Genomic DNA, 19,070 nt, shown 5'->3' on the forward strand with positions numbered 1-19,070 from the left:
TCATCCTCAACCAATGATTGGTTAGCTCTGCTTTGCACACACCTTGCCAGAAACGTCAGCAATGTTAGCAACGAAAGGCCCACCCTAAAAGACTGTTGGTTGGTTTTGCAACACTGTTTTTTTTTAAACTCACAAAACGTTTCCACCCAGACACCCGCTTATTTTTACAAAATTGAGGTGGAACTTCCCAGACAATCATTTTGAAATATTAGAGTTTGGAAACGAGACTAGTTATAACCACATCACCAATGTGGAAAAATTAATTAGTATATTCAAAGATTCAATATGTAAATTTTGATCAGAATTTTGAGGTAAAACATTACAAAATCATGTGCAATTATCAGAAATATGTTTAGAAAGAAGAGTTTAAATGTTATGTCAAAGACATTTACCAATTGAAGATGCAAAAGGCACCAAATACAAGCGCAACAGTAAAAGTTGGTGGCGAAGTGCAAATATGCGGCCTCCAGCAGGGAGCAGGGTGCGGATTTTTATTTTAAAAGTTGTACCAGCGCTCCTGCTCCATCCCGCTCCAATTTAGCTCCAGGGCCACCCATACCTGACCTACAACCAGCTTGTTTTCTAGCTGGATCTGTTTGTTATCGAAAAGTATGTAATTGATTAAATTATTATTCAAACTGTGGGAGGGAAGAGATCTGAAACAGAACTCATACTGGAATCTGACGATGCCAGGTTTGGGTTTAAGTGTACAACGCTGCTTTTTTGGACAGGTCTGTAAGCAAGGAGCAAGAAAATTCTCACCTGCTCTGTTTCCCTCACATGCTCTGGTCCACCATCCTAATGTGGAGATCTATACTGTATTTTTTAGCCTGGTATTTGGCTGTACTTTGTGTGTATAAAAATAGTTAAAAACTTCAAGATCTAACTGCTGTCTGAGCGTCGATCAGCTGAGCCAGAGCACAATGGGTGGGGCGCTACACAGCTGTAGCAGCATGTGTGTATGTTTTATAACATCGGCAAGAAAAAAAAACATTGTTGATTGTCTTCTGAATCGCAGTGAAACGATTGGATTGCCGATCGACAGAAGCCAAGTTGAAACAGCAGCCCATCATTTATAATGTTCATGCTTATAGTGATGAAAAACAGAATGGGACAGAATCATTCCTATAGAAACTCTTAAATTTGGCTATAGTAATCATCCATTCCATGGAAATCTTGCATTTTACTTTGTCTAATCAGATTTGTCAACTTTATTCCTGCTAACATTATAAATGCATCTGACACAAGGTTAATAATCTTGTTTCTTGTTCTGTCATTTTCCCCAAAACACAGTATGGAAGGGGCAGGATGGCTGGGGGCTGGAAGCGGAGGAAGTGGGTGTTCGGGATGCTGGGGGTGCAAAGCACGCGGAGGCGGCCAGGGCGAAGACATCCAGGGAAGCCGGTGCTTTGCTTGGTGGAGAAGAGGGGGAGGAGAGAACTGGTGCCACTCATAGCTCATCATGTCAAAAGGGAGCAGACATTTCCAGGGAGGATAAACAGAGGGCAGCCTATCATACTGTGTTATTGTATTATGTTACTAAATAATGTTTGTTCAAAGATCTCCTCTGTGCGAATTATTGTTAGGTATCTGTTATCACAGATGTGTGTGTGTGTGTATATATATATATATATATATATATATATATATATATATATATATATATATATATATATATATATATATATATATATATATATATATATATATAACAAATGTTATCTGTTAAAATCTGTTTTATTTTGTTTTAAATAAAAAGTGTAAACTTCTTTATATGTGATTGCTTAATTTACTAATGGTTAACTATGGTCAAGTAATGCTTATGAGGCAGTTAAGCATTAATAATGTGTTACCTAAGGGATACATGTGTTACACTTTACAATAAGGGTCCAGAATAGTATTTACTAATGGTTAATTATGGTTAAGTAATGCTTATGAGGCAGTTAAGCATTAATAATGTGTTACCTAAGGGATAAATGTGTTACACTTTACAATAAGGGTCCAGCAAGCCTTTACTAATGGTTAAGTAATGGTTATGAGCCACTCCTATACATTTATTAAGGTTTATGTCAGGTTACCGTTCATAAGGTCAGGTAAGCTACCTGATAACATACACAGCACCATTAGGAAATGATTACTTAAGACTCTAAATAGTTGTTTAATAATGCCCATCCAGTAAACATGTACACCATTAGTGAATGATTAGTAGATGTATTAGGTAGCTGTTACTTAATGCATATTCACTCCAAATAAACACCATTAGTAAATGATTACTAGGGACATTATTAACGTTTTACTTATGTATTAACTAATGTATTACTTTATACTAAGTAATGCATACATAAGGATAAATAATTACATCATGTAACGTTTATTCATGCTTACTAATGTATTAATTAACTCTGAGCAGTAGGCATTAATTAACTGTTTATTAATGCATTAGCTAATATGCTAATTAATGTTAAGTAATACATAATAATGGTTATTTAACTATTATTACACTGTTAATCAATGCTTAATAATGCATTAACTAACTGTTTATTAATGCATTAACTAATATGCTAATTAATGTTAAGTAATACATAATAATGGTTATTTAACTATTATTAAACTGTTAATTAATGCTTAATAATGCATTAACTAACGTTAATTAAGGGACCCTTATTGTAAAGTGTTACCAACATCTAACATCTTATGTATTACTAAAATATTCGATAGCTGCAGCTCGTACTCTGAACAATAAATGAAAAAAGGCAGTCCGGCCCCGGCAGACAGCTGGACGTGCATCTACCTTGATGTGGAACTCCAGGTTCTCGTCCATGGAGTAGATGTGGTCAAAGATGTCGTGGGAGATGCGAGGGATGATGCCCATCAGCTGCGGGTCGTGGAGTTTGCCCTGACCACAACCAACACTAGTTAGCTTTACTCAAGACCCTCAGAGACCACACTGAACTATGAGAAGAGTTTAAAGACAAACATCTGACTGGGAAAGTACGGTGTTGGAAGTGCTGGCCGTTTACCTCCATGGTGTGCGTTTTCCCCGACGACGTCTGTCCGTACGCAAAGATGGTCCCGTTGTAACCGGCCAACACATCTGGAAAAACAACTAGAAGATTATTGACTTTTTCTATGCAGCTTATGAAATTAACCTGAATTTTAAAGACTCACTACAATAAAGTACTGCTGGTAGTAGGAATGGGTGATAATCCGTCAAAAAAATCCCCACGGTAAGAATTTGTCATCTCACGGTAAAAACCATAAATTCCCGTTGATGACGTTTTTGTGTAAAACTGATTTATGATTCTGCGTTAAATCCACGCACGTGAAGGAAGGAAGGAAGGAAGGAAGGAAGGAAGGAAGGAAGGAAGGAAGGAAGGAAGGAAGGAAGGAGAGAGCAGGAAGAAAGAAGGAAGGGAGAAAAGAAGGAAGGGAGAAAGAAAGAAAGAAAGAAAGAAAGAAAGAAAGAAAGAAAGAAAGAAAGAAAGAAAGAAAGAAAGAAAAAGAGAAAGAATGAATGAAAGAAAGAAAGGAGAAAAGAGGAAAGAAGGAAGGGAGAAAGAAAGAAAGAAAGAAAGAAAGAAAAAAAGAAAGAAATGAGAAAAGAGGAAAGAAGGAAGGGAGAAAGAAAGAAAGAAAGAAAGAAAGAAAGAAAGAAAGAAAGAAAGAAAGAAAAAAAGAAAGAAATGAGAAAAGAGGAAAGAAGGAAGGGAGAAAGAAAGAAAGAAAGAAAGGAAGGGAGAAAGAAAGAAAGAAATAAAGAAAGAAATAAAGAAAGAAAGAAAGAAAGAAAGAAAGAAAGAAAGAAAGAAAGAAAGAAAGAAAGAAAGAAAGAAAGAAAGAAAGAAAGAGAGAGAGAAAGAAAGAAAGAAAGAAAGAAAGAAAGAAAGAAAGAAAGAAAGAAAGAAAGAAAGAAAGAAAGAAAGAAAGAAAGAAAGAAAGAAAGAAAGAAAGATAAATTGCCATTGATGACGTTTAGTATATTTAGTATCTTTTAGAGCAGTGTTTTGGCTCCAAAGACTGAATGTGGTGATAGATTTATAGTTACAAAGATGGAGTTGAATTGGTATTTTTTTATCGTCATTTTTATCGTTATCGGGATAAATGCCAGAAATGATCGTGATACATTTTTTAGTCCACACTGCCCATTCCTAGCTGGTAGTACTTTATTGTACTACATGTACTACAGCCCTACTCTGACGAATAAAAACAAATCATTTAAAGGGTATAAACATTAAAAGTGAGCGACTGCTCACATACCTTTGACGATCTGCTTGGCACACTGGTCGTACACGTGCCCCTGCGTGGTGTTGGGCGGCAGCACTCGGTCGAACATGTACGGTTTACCCTGTACAATACAAAAACACAAACGTTGTGGTTGTCACGGTAACAACACATCTACAACTCTAGGAAACGTCCGTTTGGAGAAAAAGATCAATATCTTAAAGGATTCACAGCAAACTCGACGCTCTAAAGTCGTCAGTTCACAAACAAATGGACGACATTTAATGGGTTAACGTCTGACGTGTGAAATAATACACAGCAAGTGACGTTTTTATTGTTAATTAAAAGCAAAAAAATCCCCAATTTTGTCTTTAAATGTTTCTAAACTATATGTTTTGCATCATTATGAATACATTTGGTCATTTATTCATTTTGATGATGCTCTGGATCACTTTTATTATGTTTTAATACACACAGAAGAAGAAAACACCAACAACCTCCCGCACATAACCTCTGGCTGGAGACGCTCCAGTAACATGGAGGGTTTTCCAGTCACATCATCCATCATCCCCTCCCACTCTTCCTCTCAGAGCTAAAATCTTTATCCCTGTAAAAAGCCAGCTCTCAGCACCCACGGTTGCCATGGCAGCATGCTTTGGTTGATTGATGGAGCGGTTGGTCCGTTGGACAGAAGTGGGTCTGGGTACCAACGCACCACTACGGTGATGCAGGGCTGCATCCTGAACCGGACCAGGACCCTGCTCTCAAATCCAGTATTTGTATCAGTGCATGTGGATCATGGTTTTAATTTAAGACAGCTCTAGATTCAGGGAATGTTTTCCTGTGGTTTTAAATCAACCTCAGATGGAGGATGAGAAGATGCTGACCTGGATGTTGTAACTTCTGATGCTGGCACCCTGGGAAACGCTCCGCAGGAACCGAGTCTGCTCAATCCCCGTTAATCCAAAACTAGACAAGTTAACCCAAACCTGTGATGCTGGAGACCTGACGTTCATCCTGACTGAATCAGGTACGGCGACGGAAACATGTCAATGAAGGCAGGCCAAGCTCCAGCCGAGCTCCAACCGGAAACTCCTGGAAATACTTTAATTTATTCCTAGTGCTGTCAAGTCATTAAAAATATTGAGATTAATTAATTAAGATCTGTAATTAACTAATCTAATTAATCACACCTAAAAATTGCTGAGAAAAGTCCTCAACTTGAGGTGTCTTCCTTCATTGACATACAGGACTGTCTCAGAAAATTAGAATATTGTGATAAAGTTCTTTATTTTCTGTAATGCAATTAAAAAAAATAAAATGTCATACATTCTGGATTCATTACAAATCAACTGAAATATTGCAAGCCTTTTATTATTTTAATATTGCTGATTATGGCTTACAGTTTAAGATTAAGATTCCCAAAATATTCTAATTTTTTGAGATAGGATATTTGAGTTTTCTTAAGCTGTATAACAACAAAAAAGTAGCTTTGTAAAGTTATCAATTTACTTTTTTAACAAACTTGAACAGATGCAGTGCTCCGTTCATCTCCTCGTTAGTATAGTGGTGAGTATCCCCGCCTGTCACGCGGGAGACCGGGGTTTGATTCCCCGACGGGGAGTGCTAAACCTTTTATGGAAGTGTGTCAAATGTAAATCGGCCCTGGGAGGGGTGCTGGAAAGTGCCCCAACTGGGGACTCCATCGTTCTGTTGGGGGACTTCAGAGCTCACGTGGGCAGTGACAGTGATACCTGGAGAGGTGTGATTGGGAGGTACGGCCTCCCCGATCTGAACCCGAGCGGTGTTTTGTTATTGGACTTCTGTGCGAGTCACAGTTTGTCCATCACGAACACCATGTTCGAGCATAAGGGTGTCCATCAGTGCACGTGGCACCAGGACACCCTAGGCCGGAGGTCAATGATCGACTTTGCAGTCGTGTCATCTGACCTCCGGCCGTATGTCTTGGACACTCGGGTGAAGAGAGGGGCTGAGCTGTCAACTGATCACCACCTGGTGGTGAGTTGGATCCGCTGGCAGGGGAGGAAGCTGGTCAGACCTGGAAGACCCAAGCGTATCGTGAGGGTCTGCTGGGAACGTCTGGCAGATTCCCCTGTCAGGGAGGTCTTCAACTCCCACCTCCGGGAGAGCTTTGACCGGATTCCGAGGGAGGCCGGAGACATTGAGTCCGAATGGACCATGTTCTCCACTTCCATTGTTGACGTGGCTGTCTGGAGCTGCGGCCGTAAGGTCCCCGAACCCGGTGGTGGACACCGGAAGTAAGGGATGCCGTCAAGCTGAAGAAGGAGTCCTACCGAGCATGGCTAGCTCGGCGGACTCCCGAGGCAGCTGACGGGTACCGGCAGGCCAAGCGGACTGCAGCCCGGGCGGTCGCGGAAGCAAAAACTCGGGTCTGGGAAAAGTTCGGGGAGGCCATGGAGGAGGACTATCGGTCAGCCTCGAGGAAATTCTGGCAAACCATCCGGCGCCTCAGGAGGGGGAAGCAGTGCTCCGCCAACACTGTTTACAGTGGAGGAGGGGAGCTGTTGACCTCGACTGGGGACATCGTCGGGCGGTGGAAGGAATACTTCGAGGATCTCCTCAATCCCACTGACACGCCTTCCGTCGAGGAAGCAGAAGCTGAGGATTCAGAGGTTGATTCATTCATCACCCAAGCTGAAGTCACCGAGGTAGTTCGGAAGCTCCTCGGTGGCAAGGCACCGGGGGTGGATGAGATCCGCCCTGAGTACCTCAAGTCTCTGGATGTTGCGGGGCTGTCGTGGCTGACACGCCTCTGCAGCATTGCGTGGCAGTCGGGGACAGTGCCTCTGGACTGGCAGACCGGGGTGGTGGTCCCTCTCTTCAAAAAGGGGGACCGGAGGGTGTGTTCCAACTACCGGGGAATCACACTCCTCAGCCTCCCGGGGAAAGTCTATTCCAGGGTGCTGGAGAGGAGAATTCGGCCGATAGTCAAACCTCGGATTCAAGAGGAACAATGCGGTTTTCGCCCTGGCCGTGGAACGCTGGACCAGCTCTACACCCTCCGCTCGAGGGCGCATGGGAGTTTGCCCAACCAGTCCACATGTGTTTTGTGGACTTGGAGAAGGCTTTCGACCGTGTCCCACGTGGCATCCTTTGGGGGGTGCTCCGAGAGTATGGGGTCGGAGGCCCTCTGCTGAGGGCTGTACGGTCCCTGTATGACCGGAGCAGGAGCTTGGTTCGCATTTCCGGCAGTAAGTCAGACCTGTTCCCGGTGCGTGTTGGACTCCGGCAGGGCTGCCCTTTGTCACCGGTTCTGTTCATTATTTTTATGGACAGAATTTCTAGGCGCAGCCAAGTGCCGGAGGGGGTACGGTTCGGGAGCCACTTGATTTCATCTCTGCTTTTTGCGGATGACGTTTTCCTGTTGGCTCCCTTGAGCCAGGACATTCAGCATGCACTGGGGCGGTTTGCAGCCGAGTGTGAAGCAGCTGGGATGAGAATCAGCACCTCTAAGTCTGAGGCCATGGTTCTCGACCGGAAAAAGGTGGCTTGCACCCTCCAGGTCGGGGGAGAGTTCCTGCCTCAGGTGGAGGAGTTTAAGTATCTTGGGGTCTTGTTCACAAGTGAGGGGAGAACGGAGCGCGAGATTGACAGGCGGATCGGTGCGGCGGCCGCAGTAATGCGGTCATTGTATCGGTCCGTCGTGGTGAAGAGGGAGCTGAGCTGAAAGGCAAAGCTCTCGGTTTACCGGTCGATCTACGTTCCCACCCTCACCTATGGTCATGAACTCTGGGTCATGACCGAAAGAACAGGATCCCGGATACAAGCGGCCGAAATGAGTTTCCTCCGCAGGGTGGCGGGGCGCTCCCTTAGAGATAGGGTGAGGAGCTCTGTCACCCGGGAGGAGCTCGGAGTAGAGCCGCTGCTCCACATCGAGAGGAGCCAGCTGAGGTGGCTCGGGCACCTGTATAGGATGCCCCCTGGACGCCTCCCTCGTGAGGTGTTCCGGGCATGTCCCACCGGGAGGAGGCCCCGAGGAAGACCCAGGACACGCTGGAGTGACTACGTCACTCGGCTGGCCTGGGAACGCCTTGGAGTCCCCCCGGAAGAGCTGGAGGAAGTGTCCGGGGAGAGGGAAGTCTGGGGATCCCTGCTCCGACTGCTGCCCCCGCGACCCGGACTCGGATAATGCGGTGGACAATGGATGGATGGATGGATGTATTAATATAATATCTTAATTAATGTATATTATTACATGTATAGCATTACATATATTATTAATGTATTAATATAATATAATTATATAATATATATTAATATAAAACATCCCTGGAATGCACGGACACGGCTGTGACGTCAGCCGTGTCGTCACGCCCAGAAAGAGACTTTTCTTTGACTTTTCTGGCCGTTATTAAACATTTTTGACGGATATAAAGTCCATGACTTAAAAATATAGAATACAAAGATTAGTAATTGCCGGGGATTACAGCTGGAGGTGTCCTGTGAACAGTTTTAGAGGCTTCTCTTTTACTATTGCGGTCTATGGGAAAAAAGCTTTCTGGGTCCCATGGGATTTTTGGTTGCAGTACCGCGACTGGCCACTGGAAAAAAATCGGCGTGCCTTCTGAGCGCCAGACCCGGGGGCTGAGAAGACCGTTGTACGTTGTTATGGCAACACCATTGCTGCTAACGTTAGCTGTGGCTGCGCATGCGTTAGCTAAACTTTAGCTGGTAACCAAATTCCTTTCCACAAAAAACACATATCAATCTACCTTTATCAAAGGTGCCGTCGGGGTTTTTTAGAAATGTACATTTCCCAATTACTGGACCGAAAACGTTCACATGCTCCTCCATTTTCACTTTCCATGGGAGCCTAGCAGCGTCTGCTAGCCACGCCCACACAGAGAGACCACGCCCACACACCGAGACCACGCCCACACACTGAGACCACGCCCACACACCGGGACAGCCAATCAACGTCCACTGCAAGCTGTGACGTTCCATTGTTTTGTTTTCCTCCCACAACTCAAGCACAAGAAGCCCAAAATAAAAACACATACACATAATTTAAGGAATATTTGGAGACTAAGTAATGTCTTACTTAGTTTTATTTAATTTTATTTAACTTACTCTCATAGGAAGTGGAGGGCTCAGGAAGGCCTGGAGGTGGCTGAGTCTCGACTGAGACATAGGGCTCTGGTGGGCACCGTTGCAACAGGCCGTGCAGGACTGGGAGCCATTCCTCAACCTCGCTATGAGAAGGTTCGAGGTAAGGACAAACGCCAGCTAGTCCTGAAGGAGGTGCGGGCAGGGGTTGAGGAGGAACGGACCAGTAGGATGGTGGGCATGCAGCAGCAAGGAGCATGGACAAGATGGGAGGGAGCGCTGGAGAGGAAGGTGCCCTGGTCTGAGTTCAGGCAGGCTGAACCCCAGCGCATCAAGTTCATGGTCCAAGCTGTCTATGATGTCCTACCCAGCCCAGCCAATCTCCATCTCTGGGGCATGGTTGACTCTCCTGCCTGTGCGCTGTGTTCCAGGAAAGGCTCTCTGGAACACATCTTAAGCAGCTGCTCTAAAGCCCTGGGGGAGGGCCGCTACCGTTGGCGGCACGACCAAGTGCTGAAGACAGTTGCTGAAGCCATCTCCACCACCGTGGCCAAACGCAACAGCAGCAAGCAACAACCCGGCAACAGGAACATTGCCTTTATCAGGGCTGGAGAGCAGCCGCAGTCACAGCCCAAACCAGCAGCCGGCCTCCTCACCTCAGCAGTTGACTGGGATCTACGTGTGGACTTGGGCAAGCAGCTCAAGTTTCCAGATTACATCACTACAACATCTTTGAGGCCAGACATCGTGCTTTCATCAGTTTCTTCAAGGCAGGTGGTACTGATAGAACTGACAGTTCCCTGGGAGGACCGAATAGAGGAGGCAAACGAGCGGAAGCGGTCAAAGTACCAGGAGCTGGTCGAGCAATGCCAAAGAAGAGGCTGGAAGGCACGCTGTGAGCCGATTGAAGTAGGCTGCAGAGGGTTTGCTGGCCGCTCCCTCTGCAAGGTGTTCACGCTGCTTGGTATTACGGGGGCTGCAAAAAGGAAAGCCATCAAGTCCACCATGGAGGCAGCAGAGAGAGCCTCGAGATGGCTTTGGATCAGGAGGAGCGATCTGTGGGCCAATGCTACTGGGACACAAGTCGGGGCTTGATCAACCCCGGCTGGGTCACCTGAAGGAGGGGGTATGATTGTTGAAAGACCCGAAACCCCCGATGATCTCAGGCACATCACTGATGATGTGTCCCAGTGCATCCTAGGATGTATCTTTAATCATATTTATGTTACTATGCAATATCCTATGGACTTCATTCAATGTATGTCTTGTAATGTATCTGCTTTTTTTATGCCAGACTTTGTATTGTTCATGGTCAATGTTCTGACTGTGTTTAAAATCTTAAAATAAAATTTGAAAAAAAAAAAGCACAGGAAACCCATAGCAAACAGAGTTCCAAATAAAGGCAACTCGCAAACAGAAAAAGTAAAGTTAGAGATTAAAAAATAAATTAATATGCCTGTAATTGATTAACCCGCTGATTGACACCCCTATTTATTCAATGCAATAATAATAATTCAGTGCAATAATAATAATAATTAAAGCTGCAAGCAGCGATGAACGGGCCCTCGCACTCACGGCCACTGCCCCCCATAAGCATATCAGAAATGACAACACCAACGACTTCCTATGTCAAACCATTCAAAAGTTATAGCAGAAAAAAGAGACAACCAATCAGAAGAAGGGGCGGGGCTAATTCAGGCCAATGAAGGTCAAGGACTCCATACAGAGTCTGATGACACCACCCACGACTCCCCATGTCAAACCATTCAAAAGTTATAGCAGGAAATAGGGACAACCAATCAAAAGAAGGGGCGGGGCTAATTTTCACCAATTATGGTCAAGGACTCAATACCGAGTTCCATGACACCACCCACGACTCTTTATGTCAAACCATTCAAAAGTTATGGCAGAGAAAATTTTTCCGGGGGGCGCTGTTGAGCCATTTTGCCACGCCCATTAATGCAAACCATGAAATATCAAATTTATCGCCAGGCCTGGCTTGCATGCAAAATTTGGTGTCTTTTGGAGAACTATCAAATATGGACCAATCAGATGAAGGCGGCACGGTTTTTGGCGTCTAGCATCGCCACGGTAACACTTTTGAAAGAGAAAAGTAATGCGCGTAGTCGCAAGATGGAGACGCACCTTTTGAGGTATAACTCACCTGGGTGCACATTACGGTTCGGGCCGTATTAATTGCCGAAGGAAAGGCATTAATTGCGCCAAAATTACACAATTAATTCAAAATGGCCGACTTCCTGTTCAATTTCGGCCATGGCGCCAAGAGACTTTTCTTTAAGTTGCGACATGATACAGGTGTGTACCGATTTTCGTTCATGTACGTCAGACCGTATTATGGGCCTTGCGGCACAAAGTTTTTTCCGTCTGAACCAATCAGATGAAGGGTGGGCGCACTTTTTTGGTGTCTCGCGTTGCCACGGTAACACTTTTGAAAGAGAAAAGTAATGTGCGTCGTTGCAGGACAGGGACGCACATTTTGATGTAGAAAAAAAAAAATCGCTGACAAAAATATCTGGATACTGCTGGAATCGAACTCTGGATATCTGACTCCAAAGACGGGAACGCTCTGGCTGAGCTAAGACTCAGCTACTTCTTTCTATTTGACCTACTGGCTTAGGAGAGACCAACATATCGATATTTAGGGATATAGGTCTCGAACTGTTTTTTTCTAATTTTTTTAAATATTTGTAAGTTATAAATATTAGTAAAACCCTACTATTTTAATTATTACTTTTTCTGTAACCATTCTGCCAAGGTTGTAACCGGGCTGAGCCGGGAATATTTCTGACGTCACCACATTACAGGGAGCTGATTGGTCGGGGGGCGGGGCCGTCATCACCCTACTCGCCACTGATTGGTCGGGGGGCGGGGCAGTCATCACCCTCCGCGCCACTGATTGGTCGGGGGGCGGGGCCGGCAGACGTTTGAATCAGGAAGCGGGAGTCAGCGCGAGAGCGACTGGCGGCTCGTGGCGATTTTATTATAAAAAAGGGACAACCAATCAGAAGAAGGGGCGGGGCTAATTCAAGCCAATGAAGGTAAAGGACTCCATAAAAAATTTGATGACCCCACCCACGACTCCCTATGTCAAAACATTCCAAAGTTATAGCAGAAATTCGGGACAACCAATCAGAAGAAGGGGCGGGGCTAATTAAGGCCAACGAAGTTTAATAACTCAGTAGAAAGTCCCATGACACCACCCACTACTCTCTATGTCAAACCATTAAAAAGTTATAGCAGAAAAAAGGGACAACCAATCAGAAGAAGGGGCGGGGCTAATTAAGGCCAACGAAGCTTAAGGACTCATTACAGAGTCCCATGACACCACCCACAACTTCCTATGTCAAACCATTCAAAGGTTATGGCAGATAAAAGTATTCTAGGGGGCGCTGTTGAGCCGTTAGGCCACGCCCATTAATGTGAACCATGAAATATCAAATTTATCGCCAAGTCTGGCTTGCATGCAAAATTTGGTGACTTTTGGAGAACTATCAAATATGGACCAATCACATGAAGGGGGGGCGCGCCTTTTGGCGTCTAGCGTCGCCACGGTAACACTTTTGAAAGAGAAAAGTAATGCGTGGTGTCGCAGGATGTAGACGCACATTTTGATGTATAACACACCTGGGTGCCCATTACGGTTCGGGCCATATTAATTCTCAAATGAATGGCATAAATTGCTCCAAAATTACGCGATTAATTCAGAATGTCCAAAATGGCCGACTTCCTGTTCGGTTTCGGCCATGGCGCCAAGAGACTTTTCTTTTCGTTGCGACATGATACAGGTGTGTACCGATTTTCGTTCATGTACGTCAAACCGTATTATGGGGCTTGAGGCGCAAAGTTTTTTCTGTCTGAACCAATCAGATGATGGGTGGGCGTGCTTTTTGGCGTCTAGCATCGCCACGGTAACGCTTTTGAAAGAGAAAAGTACCTGGGTTTCGGCCATGGCTCCAAGAGACTTTTCTTTAAGTTGTGCCATGATAGAGGTGTGTAGCGATTTTCGTGCATGTACGTCAAACCGTATTGTGGGGCTTGAGGCACAAAGTTTTCCGGGGGGCGCTGTTGAGCCATTTTGCCACGCCCATTAATGCAAACCATGAAATATCACATTTATCGCCAGGCCTGGCTTGCGTGCCAAATTTGGTGCCTTTTGGGGAACTATCAAATATGGACCAATCAGATGAAGGGGGGGTGCGCTTGTTGGCGTCTAGCGTCGCCACGGTAACACTTTTGAAAGAGAAAAGTAATGCGCGTAGTCGCAGGATGGAGACGCACATTTTGATGTATAACACATCTGGGTTCATGATACGGTTCGGGCCGTATTAATTCTCGAAGGAATGGCATATATTGCTCCAAAATTACGCGATTAATTCAGAATGTTCAAAATGGCCGACTTCCTGTTCGGATTCGGCCATGGCGCCAAGAGACTTTTCTTTAAGTTGCGACATGATACAGCTGTGTACCGATTTTCGTTCATGTACACCAAACCGTATTATGGGGCTTGAGGCTCAAAGATTTTTCTGTTTGAACCAATCAGATGAAGGGTGGGCGCGCTTTTTGGCGTCTAGCGTCGCCACGGTAACGCTTTTGAAAGAGAAAAGTAATGCGTGGTGTCAGAGGATGGATACGCACATTTTGATGTATAACACACCTGGGTGCACGTTACGGTTCGGGCCGTATTAACTGCCGAAGGAAGGCATTCATTTCGTCAAAATGACACGATTAATTCAAAATGGCCGACTTCCTGTTCGGTTTCTCGACATGACGCCCAGAGACTTTTCTTTAAGTTGCGCCATGATACAGGTGTGTACCGATTTTCGTGCATGTACGACAAACCGCATTGTGGGGCTTGAGGCACAAAGTTTTCAAGGGGGCGCTGTTGAGCTATTTTGCCACGCCCATTAATGCAAACCATTAAATATCAAATTTTTCGCCAGGCCTGACTTGGGTGCAAAATTTGGTGACTTTTTGGGCACGTTTAGGGGGGCAAAAAGGCCTTCCTTTTGTCAGAAAAATAATAATAATAACGCGAAGAATTCCTACAGATACAATAGGGCCTTCGCACTGTAAGTGCTCGGGCCCTAATAATAACCACTATCATATGCTGTAACAATGCACCTTTCAATAACCATGTCTACCTCATAATGCTGCTCCAGGCCAATTCAATTCAATTCAATTCAATTTTATTTATATAGCGTCTAATACAACAGAGTTGTCTCTAGACGCTTTACAGAGACCCATACCCAGAACATGACCCCCGAGCAGTTATTACATAAACAATGGCAGGTAAAAACTCCCCTAGTGGGAGAAAAACCTTAAGCCAAACAGTAGCAAGGAAAAACTCCCCTTTAGGAGGGAAGAAACCTTGAGCAGGACCAGGCTCATAAGGGGGGACCCTCCTGCCGAGGGCCAGACTGGTGGGTCAGGGACGGCAACAGTACAGCAGGCAGGTGGAAGCAGCAACGGGATGACCAGGGGTGGGGACCGCAGGCCAGCACGCAGCTCCCGAAGCTCCGGCCCAATCAGCAAGTCCCAGGTTGGGGTGCAGGGTCAGGGAAAGACTTGTGCTCCGTAATGCAAGCTACAAGCCACCCACGACCACCTGCAGGACAAAAGAGAGAAAAGGGAGGAGAAGGGGGGGCCAGCAACGGGATGACCAGGGGTGGGGACCGCAGGCCAGCACGCAGCTCCCGAAGCTCCGGCCCAATCAGCAAGTCCCAGTTTGGGGTGCAGGGTCAGGGAAAGACTTGTGCTCCGTAATGCAAGCTACAAGCCACCCACGACCACCTGCAGGTTCCGGTGTCCGGCAAAGGATGCTGCAACATGGACAAAGGACTTTCACCTTTTTTAATTGTATATGTTAATAAGAGCCACATTTGTTTATTTAATGTTTGCTACTATTTAAATCTGGGTACAGTGAGAGAAATAACCGGAGTCAAAATCATTGTCTGGCATGTTCAAACTTGGCCAATAAAGCTGATTCTGATTCCATAAAGTTTGATATTTGAATTCAGAGGTCAGTGAAGATTGGTTCACTGTTGAAGTCAACCCCCAGTGGTCAACAGAGGAACTGTTTCTTTCTTTCCACCTTCCCCTCAACCCAGAAGTCTGCTGGGGTGTGATGGGGAGCCATCTTTATGCATCTTTATCGCAGAACCGAACTTTAGGGCTGTTTTGTTCCTGGGTTTTAAAGCAGCCCCCCCAAACAGGATCCATCAGGCCTCCAAAACGTTGGAGTCGGCCCTGCTGAGTTGAACAAACCTAGAAAATTATGAATTCCTCAATGAAACTAATCGATTAGGGTTTTGTTTTCAAAGCAAACATATGTGCCTTCATGCAGCTTCCAGGCTGGAGGAGCTGATTGCGCACTTGGCGTGCTGCCTGCAGGTGACTTTCTTCCAACATCTACCCGACACACACACGACCTGCATCCCATCTACCCGCGCGCACACACACACACACACACACACACACACACACACACACACACACACACACACACACACACACACACACACACACACACACACACACACACACACACACACACACACACACACACACACACACACACGACCTGCATCCAGTACTGGAGTTGAGGGAGGATGAGGGGGGATGGCATCCCCCCTGAAATAAAAACGGTCCAAATCATCCTCCCTGTAAAACTGCCATCCTCCCTTTCCATCTCTTATGTCATTTCATCAATGAATGTGGTTTTACTGCTATTTCAACATTTAGAGTCATCACCAGAAAAATAACACCAGAAAAATTACTTATTTGACAATTTACACATGTTTCAAGTAAATTTTCACTTGAAATAAGTAGAAAAATCTGCCAGTGGAACAAGATTTATTTTCTTATTACAAGAAAAACAATTTTGTTCCACTGGCAGATTTTTCTACTTATTTCAAGTGAAAATCTACTTGAAACAGGTGAAAATTGTTGTTTTTTCCAGTGATGAGTCTTGTTTTAAGTGTAATGAGATTTTTTTTACTAAAATTAGACATTTTAACTAGAAATAAGACAAATATTCTTGTTAAGATTTTGAGTTTTTGCAGTGATCCATGTTACTTATCCTGTGAAGGACAGAGTCATATTGATAAGTTCAGAAAAGGGTTTTTTATTGTTGTGTTTTGATGTATTTGATGTAAGCCCAGTGGATATTTAAAGCTTACAGAAGGCTGCATTTAACTGCTGCTATGTCATTCCTGCAGTATTTCTGCAGGTGTTTTGGTCACTGCTATTATTTGTAATATATTATATTATTTGTAATCAGCACAAATTATCTGTCCCCATATGATAAAATCCACCATCCCCCCTGATTCTTTTATACAACTCCAGTACTGCCTGCCTCCCATCTCCCCGCACACCCGAGCAGCCCCAGCAGGACAGCAGGACAACCGTCGGGGAACTTGCCGCTATGACCACGGTGTCGTCCTCCTTGAACTTGGGGATGTATTTGTCTCCTCGGGTGATCTCGGCCGCGTTCAGGGGCCTGAAGCGGCACATGACCCGCACCCCGCACTCCGCCGCATCCATCATGGCTGCGGATGCTGATGCTGACGGCCCTCCTCCACACGAAAAGAATCAGCAGTGACGACAAAGTGAGACGCGTCCGGCTGCATCAACACCTTCATCCGAGCCGAGGCTGCGTTGTGTGGGGAAGGAGCAGCAGGGAGGACCTGGAGGAGGAGGAGATGGAGGGTGTCGGCCCGGCTGGCACTGGGATGCTCAGGGGAGAATGCGCATCGACACCCGCATCGTGCTGACCAGTGAGGGGTGCGCGCTCCCGCGGCACGCCGAGGCTGCGCGGCCATAGACGTATACACGTAGACGCAGCACGGAGCACTGCGATACGTCAACGTCGCCGCCATATTGGATGTTCAAGACTGCGCTGTAAACTAATACAAGTAAATGGACTTATTTTCATAAAGCACCTTTCTACAAAGAAATGTGCGTTTTACGTCTCATTTATTCATTCACACAGGCACTAATATACTTGGGAAACAGTTAGGCACCAAATATAATACATTTAATTTTCTCAGACGGCAAGAATAAGAACTTTATTGATTCCACATAGGAGTAATTCATGTTATATCAGCTATAGAGAACAAGGTAGTGCCGAAAAACAATATATATCCCCCCTCACAAAAATAAGAAAAATAGAGAAACATATTTTCTCATCAACATAACATATTTTACATAAACATATTTAAGAAAGTTTCAGACAATAAAATAACTGAATAAATCTGAAAAATTGTTCAAATATGTTATTTTGTTACTTGAAAAAATGTAAATATGTTCATGTAAAATATGCTTTGTTGATTAGAAAATATGTTTCTCTATTTTTCTTATTTTTGTGAGGGAGGATATATATTGTTTTTCGGCACTACCTTGTTCTCTATAGCTGATATAACATGAATTACTCCTATGTGGGATCAATAAAGTTCTTATTTTTGCCATTTGAGAAAATAAATATATTTTCTTTGTAGAAAGGAGCTTTATGAAAATAAGTCCATTTACTTGTATTAGTTTACAGCGCAGTCTTGCCACATCCAATATGGCGGCGTCGTTGACGTATCGCAGCAGCAGCAAGAACACTCGATGCGGCGTCTACGTTTATATATCTATGTGCGCGACGACGTCCTGCATCAGCAGCGCGCTGCGCGCATGCGCTCGCTGCATCCTTCGCCTGCTTTTTTCTCATCCATTGACACTTTTTTAAATATCTACACCGAAATCATCGTGCATCCAATAAGTAAAACAATAAAATAAAATTGTTTTAAAACAAAGTTAGTAAACATTTTCAGGTTTAAAGGACGTTTAAAAGACGTTGAAAAAACGACTATGTTGAAAAATAGTTCAAAATTGGTTCAAAAGTGAAAGTTTTTCCACCCGCTATTTGAAGACGTTTATTAAACGTTCATATTTAGACCAAATTTCACCTTAATTTCCAATACTGGTTTTTCAATGCGAAATTTCAATTGTCCACAATGACAAAACATTATGTGTACATGTAGTGGATAAGAATTTCTGTAATATTGCATTTCCTGGTGAAATATTGTCTATATTTTGAACGTCTTTTCAACGGTGACCATAGTCGTCTTTTAAACGTCTTTTCAACCAAATAATGTTTGCTGGTACAAACAACATAATCTCCGTGTCTCGGATCATTGAGAGTCCGTTGCACACCAAGGTGACAGAATCTGGAATCAGCAGTTCTTCCTCTTGTTAATGTACAGTTTTTAACTATTTGTATTGTGCATTTGATTTAATGTTTTGGTGCATCTGCATGTGTCTGTATTTACTGTTTTGTGTTTATAACGGCGTTATTTGAATAAATATATGAACAATATTTGCATATCGTGATTGATTAAGCATCAGGTCCATTTCAGTGATGCTGATATACGGTGTAATCTGATTACTATAATGGTAAATACAACTTCAAGTCGATAATTGTATCTTTAATATTTAAAATTCAGGTTTCATCTCCAATTTAAGTCCAATTTAAATCAGTAACATTTATATTCATGACTTTTCTGAGGTGGAGGGGGGTGTTGGAGCTGGCTATTCTGGTAGATACTTTGGGACTAGCTAGTAGTCGTGTGTGTCAATCCTTAAAACACTGGAGTCAATCCTCCAATAGTGTAGAAATAGCGGTAGTGCAGTCGCCACACATATCTGATCTCAGCTGATGGATGAAAACATTTATAGTGAGTTCAACATCATCATCCACT

General features: G+C 44.2%; 1 protein-coding gene across 1 annotated transcript in view; it reads right to left on the minus strand.

The window, feature by feature from the left end:
- The window catches only part of LOC133425029 (kinesin heavy chain-like), a 47,540-nt gene extending 30,447 nt beyond the window's left edge, over nt 1–17,093 (minus strand). Inside the window, exons 1-4 of the mRNA XM_061715679.1 lie at nt 16,750–17,093; nt 4,258–4,345; nt 3,021–3,094; nt 2,792–2,896 (exon numbers count right to left, since the gene is read on the minus strand). Coding sequence (XP_061571663.1) covers nt 2,792–2,896; nt 3,021–3,094; nt 4,258–4,345; nt 16,750–16,875 — 393 coding nt within the window. The 5' untranslated portion in view covers nt 16,876–17,093. The remainder of the gene's footprint in view (nt 1–2,791; nt 2,897–3,020; nt 3,095–4,257; nt 4,346–16,749) is intronic.
- Between the last annotated feature and the right edge of the window lie 1,977 nt (nt 17,094–19,070).

The sequence above is a fragment of the Cololabis saira genome, chromosome 24 (assembly GCF_033807715.1).
Source record: "Cololabis saira isolate AMF1-May2022 chromosome 24, fColSai1.1, whole genome shotgun sequence".
In the NCBI taxonomy this organism is placed as follows: Eukaryota; Metazoa; Chordata; class Actinopteri; order Beloniformes; family Belonidae; genus Cololabis; species Cololabis saira.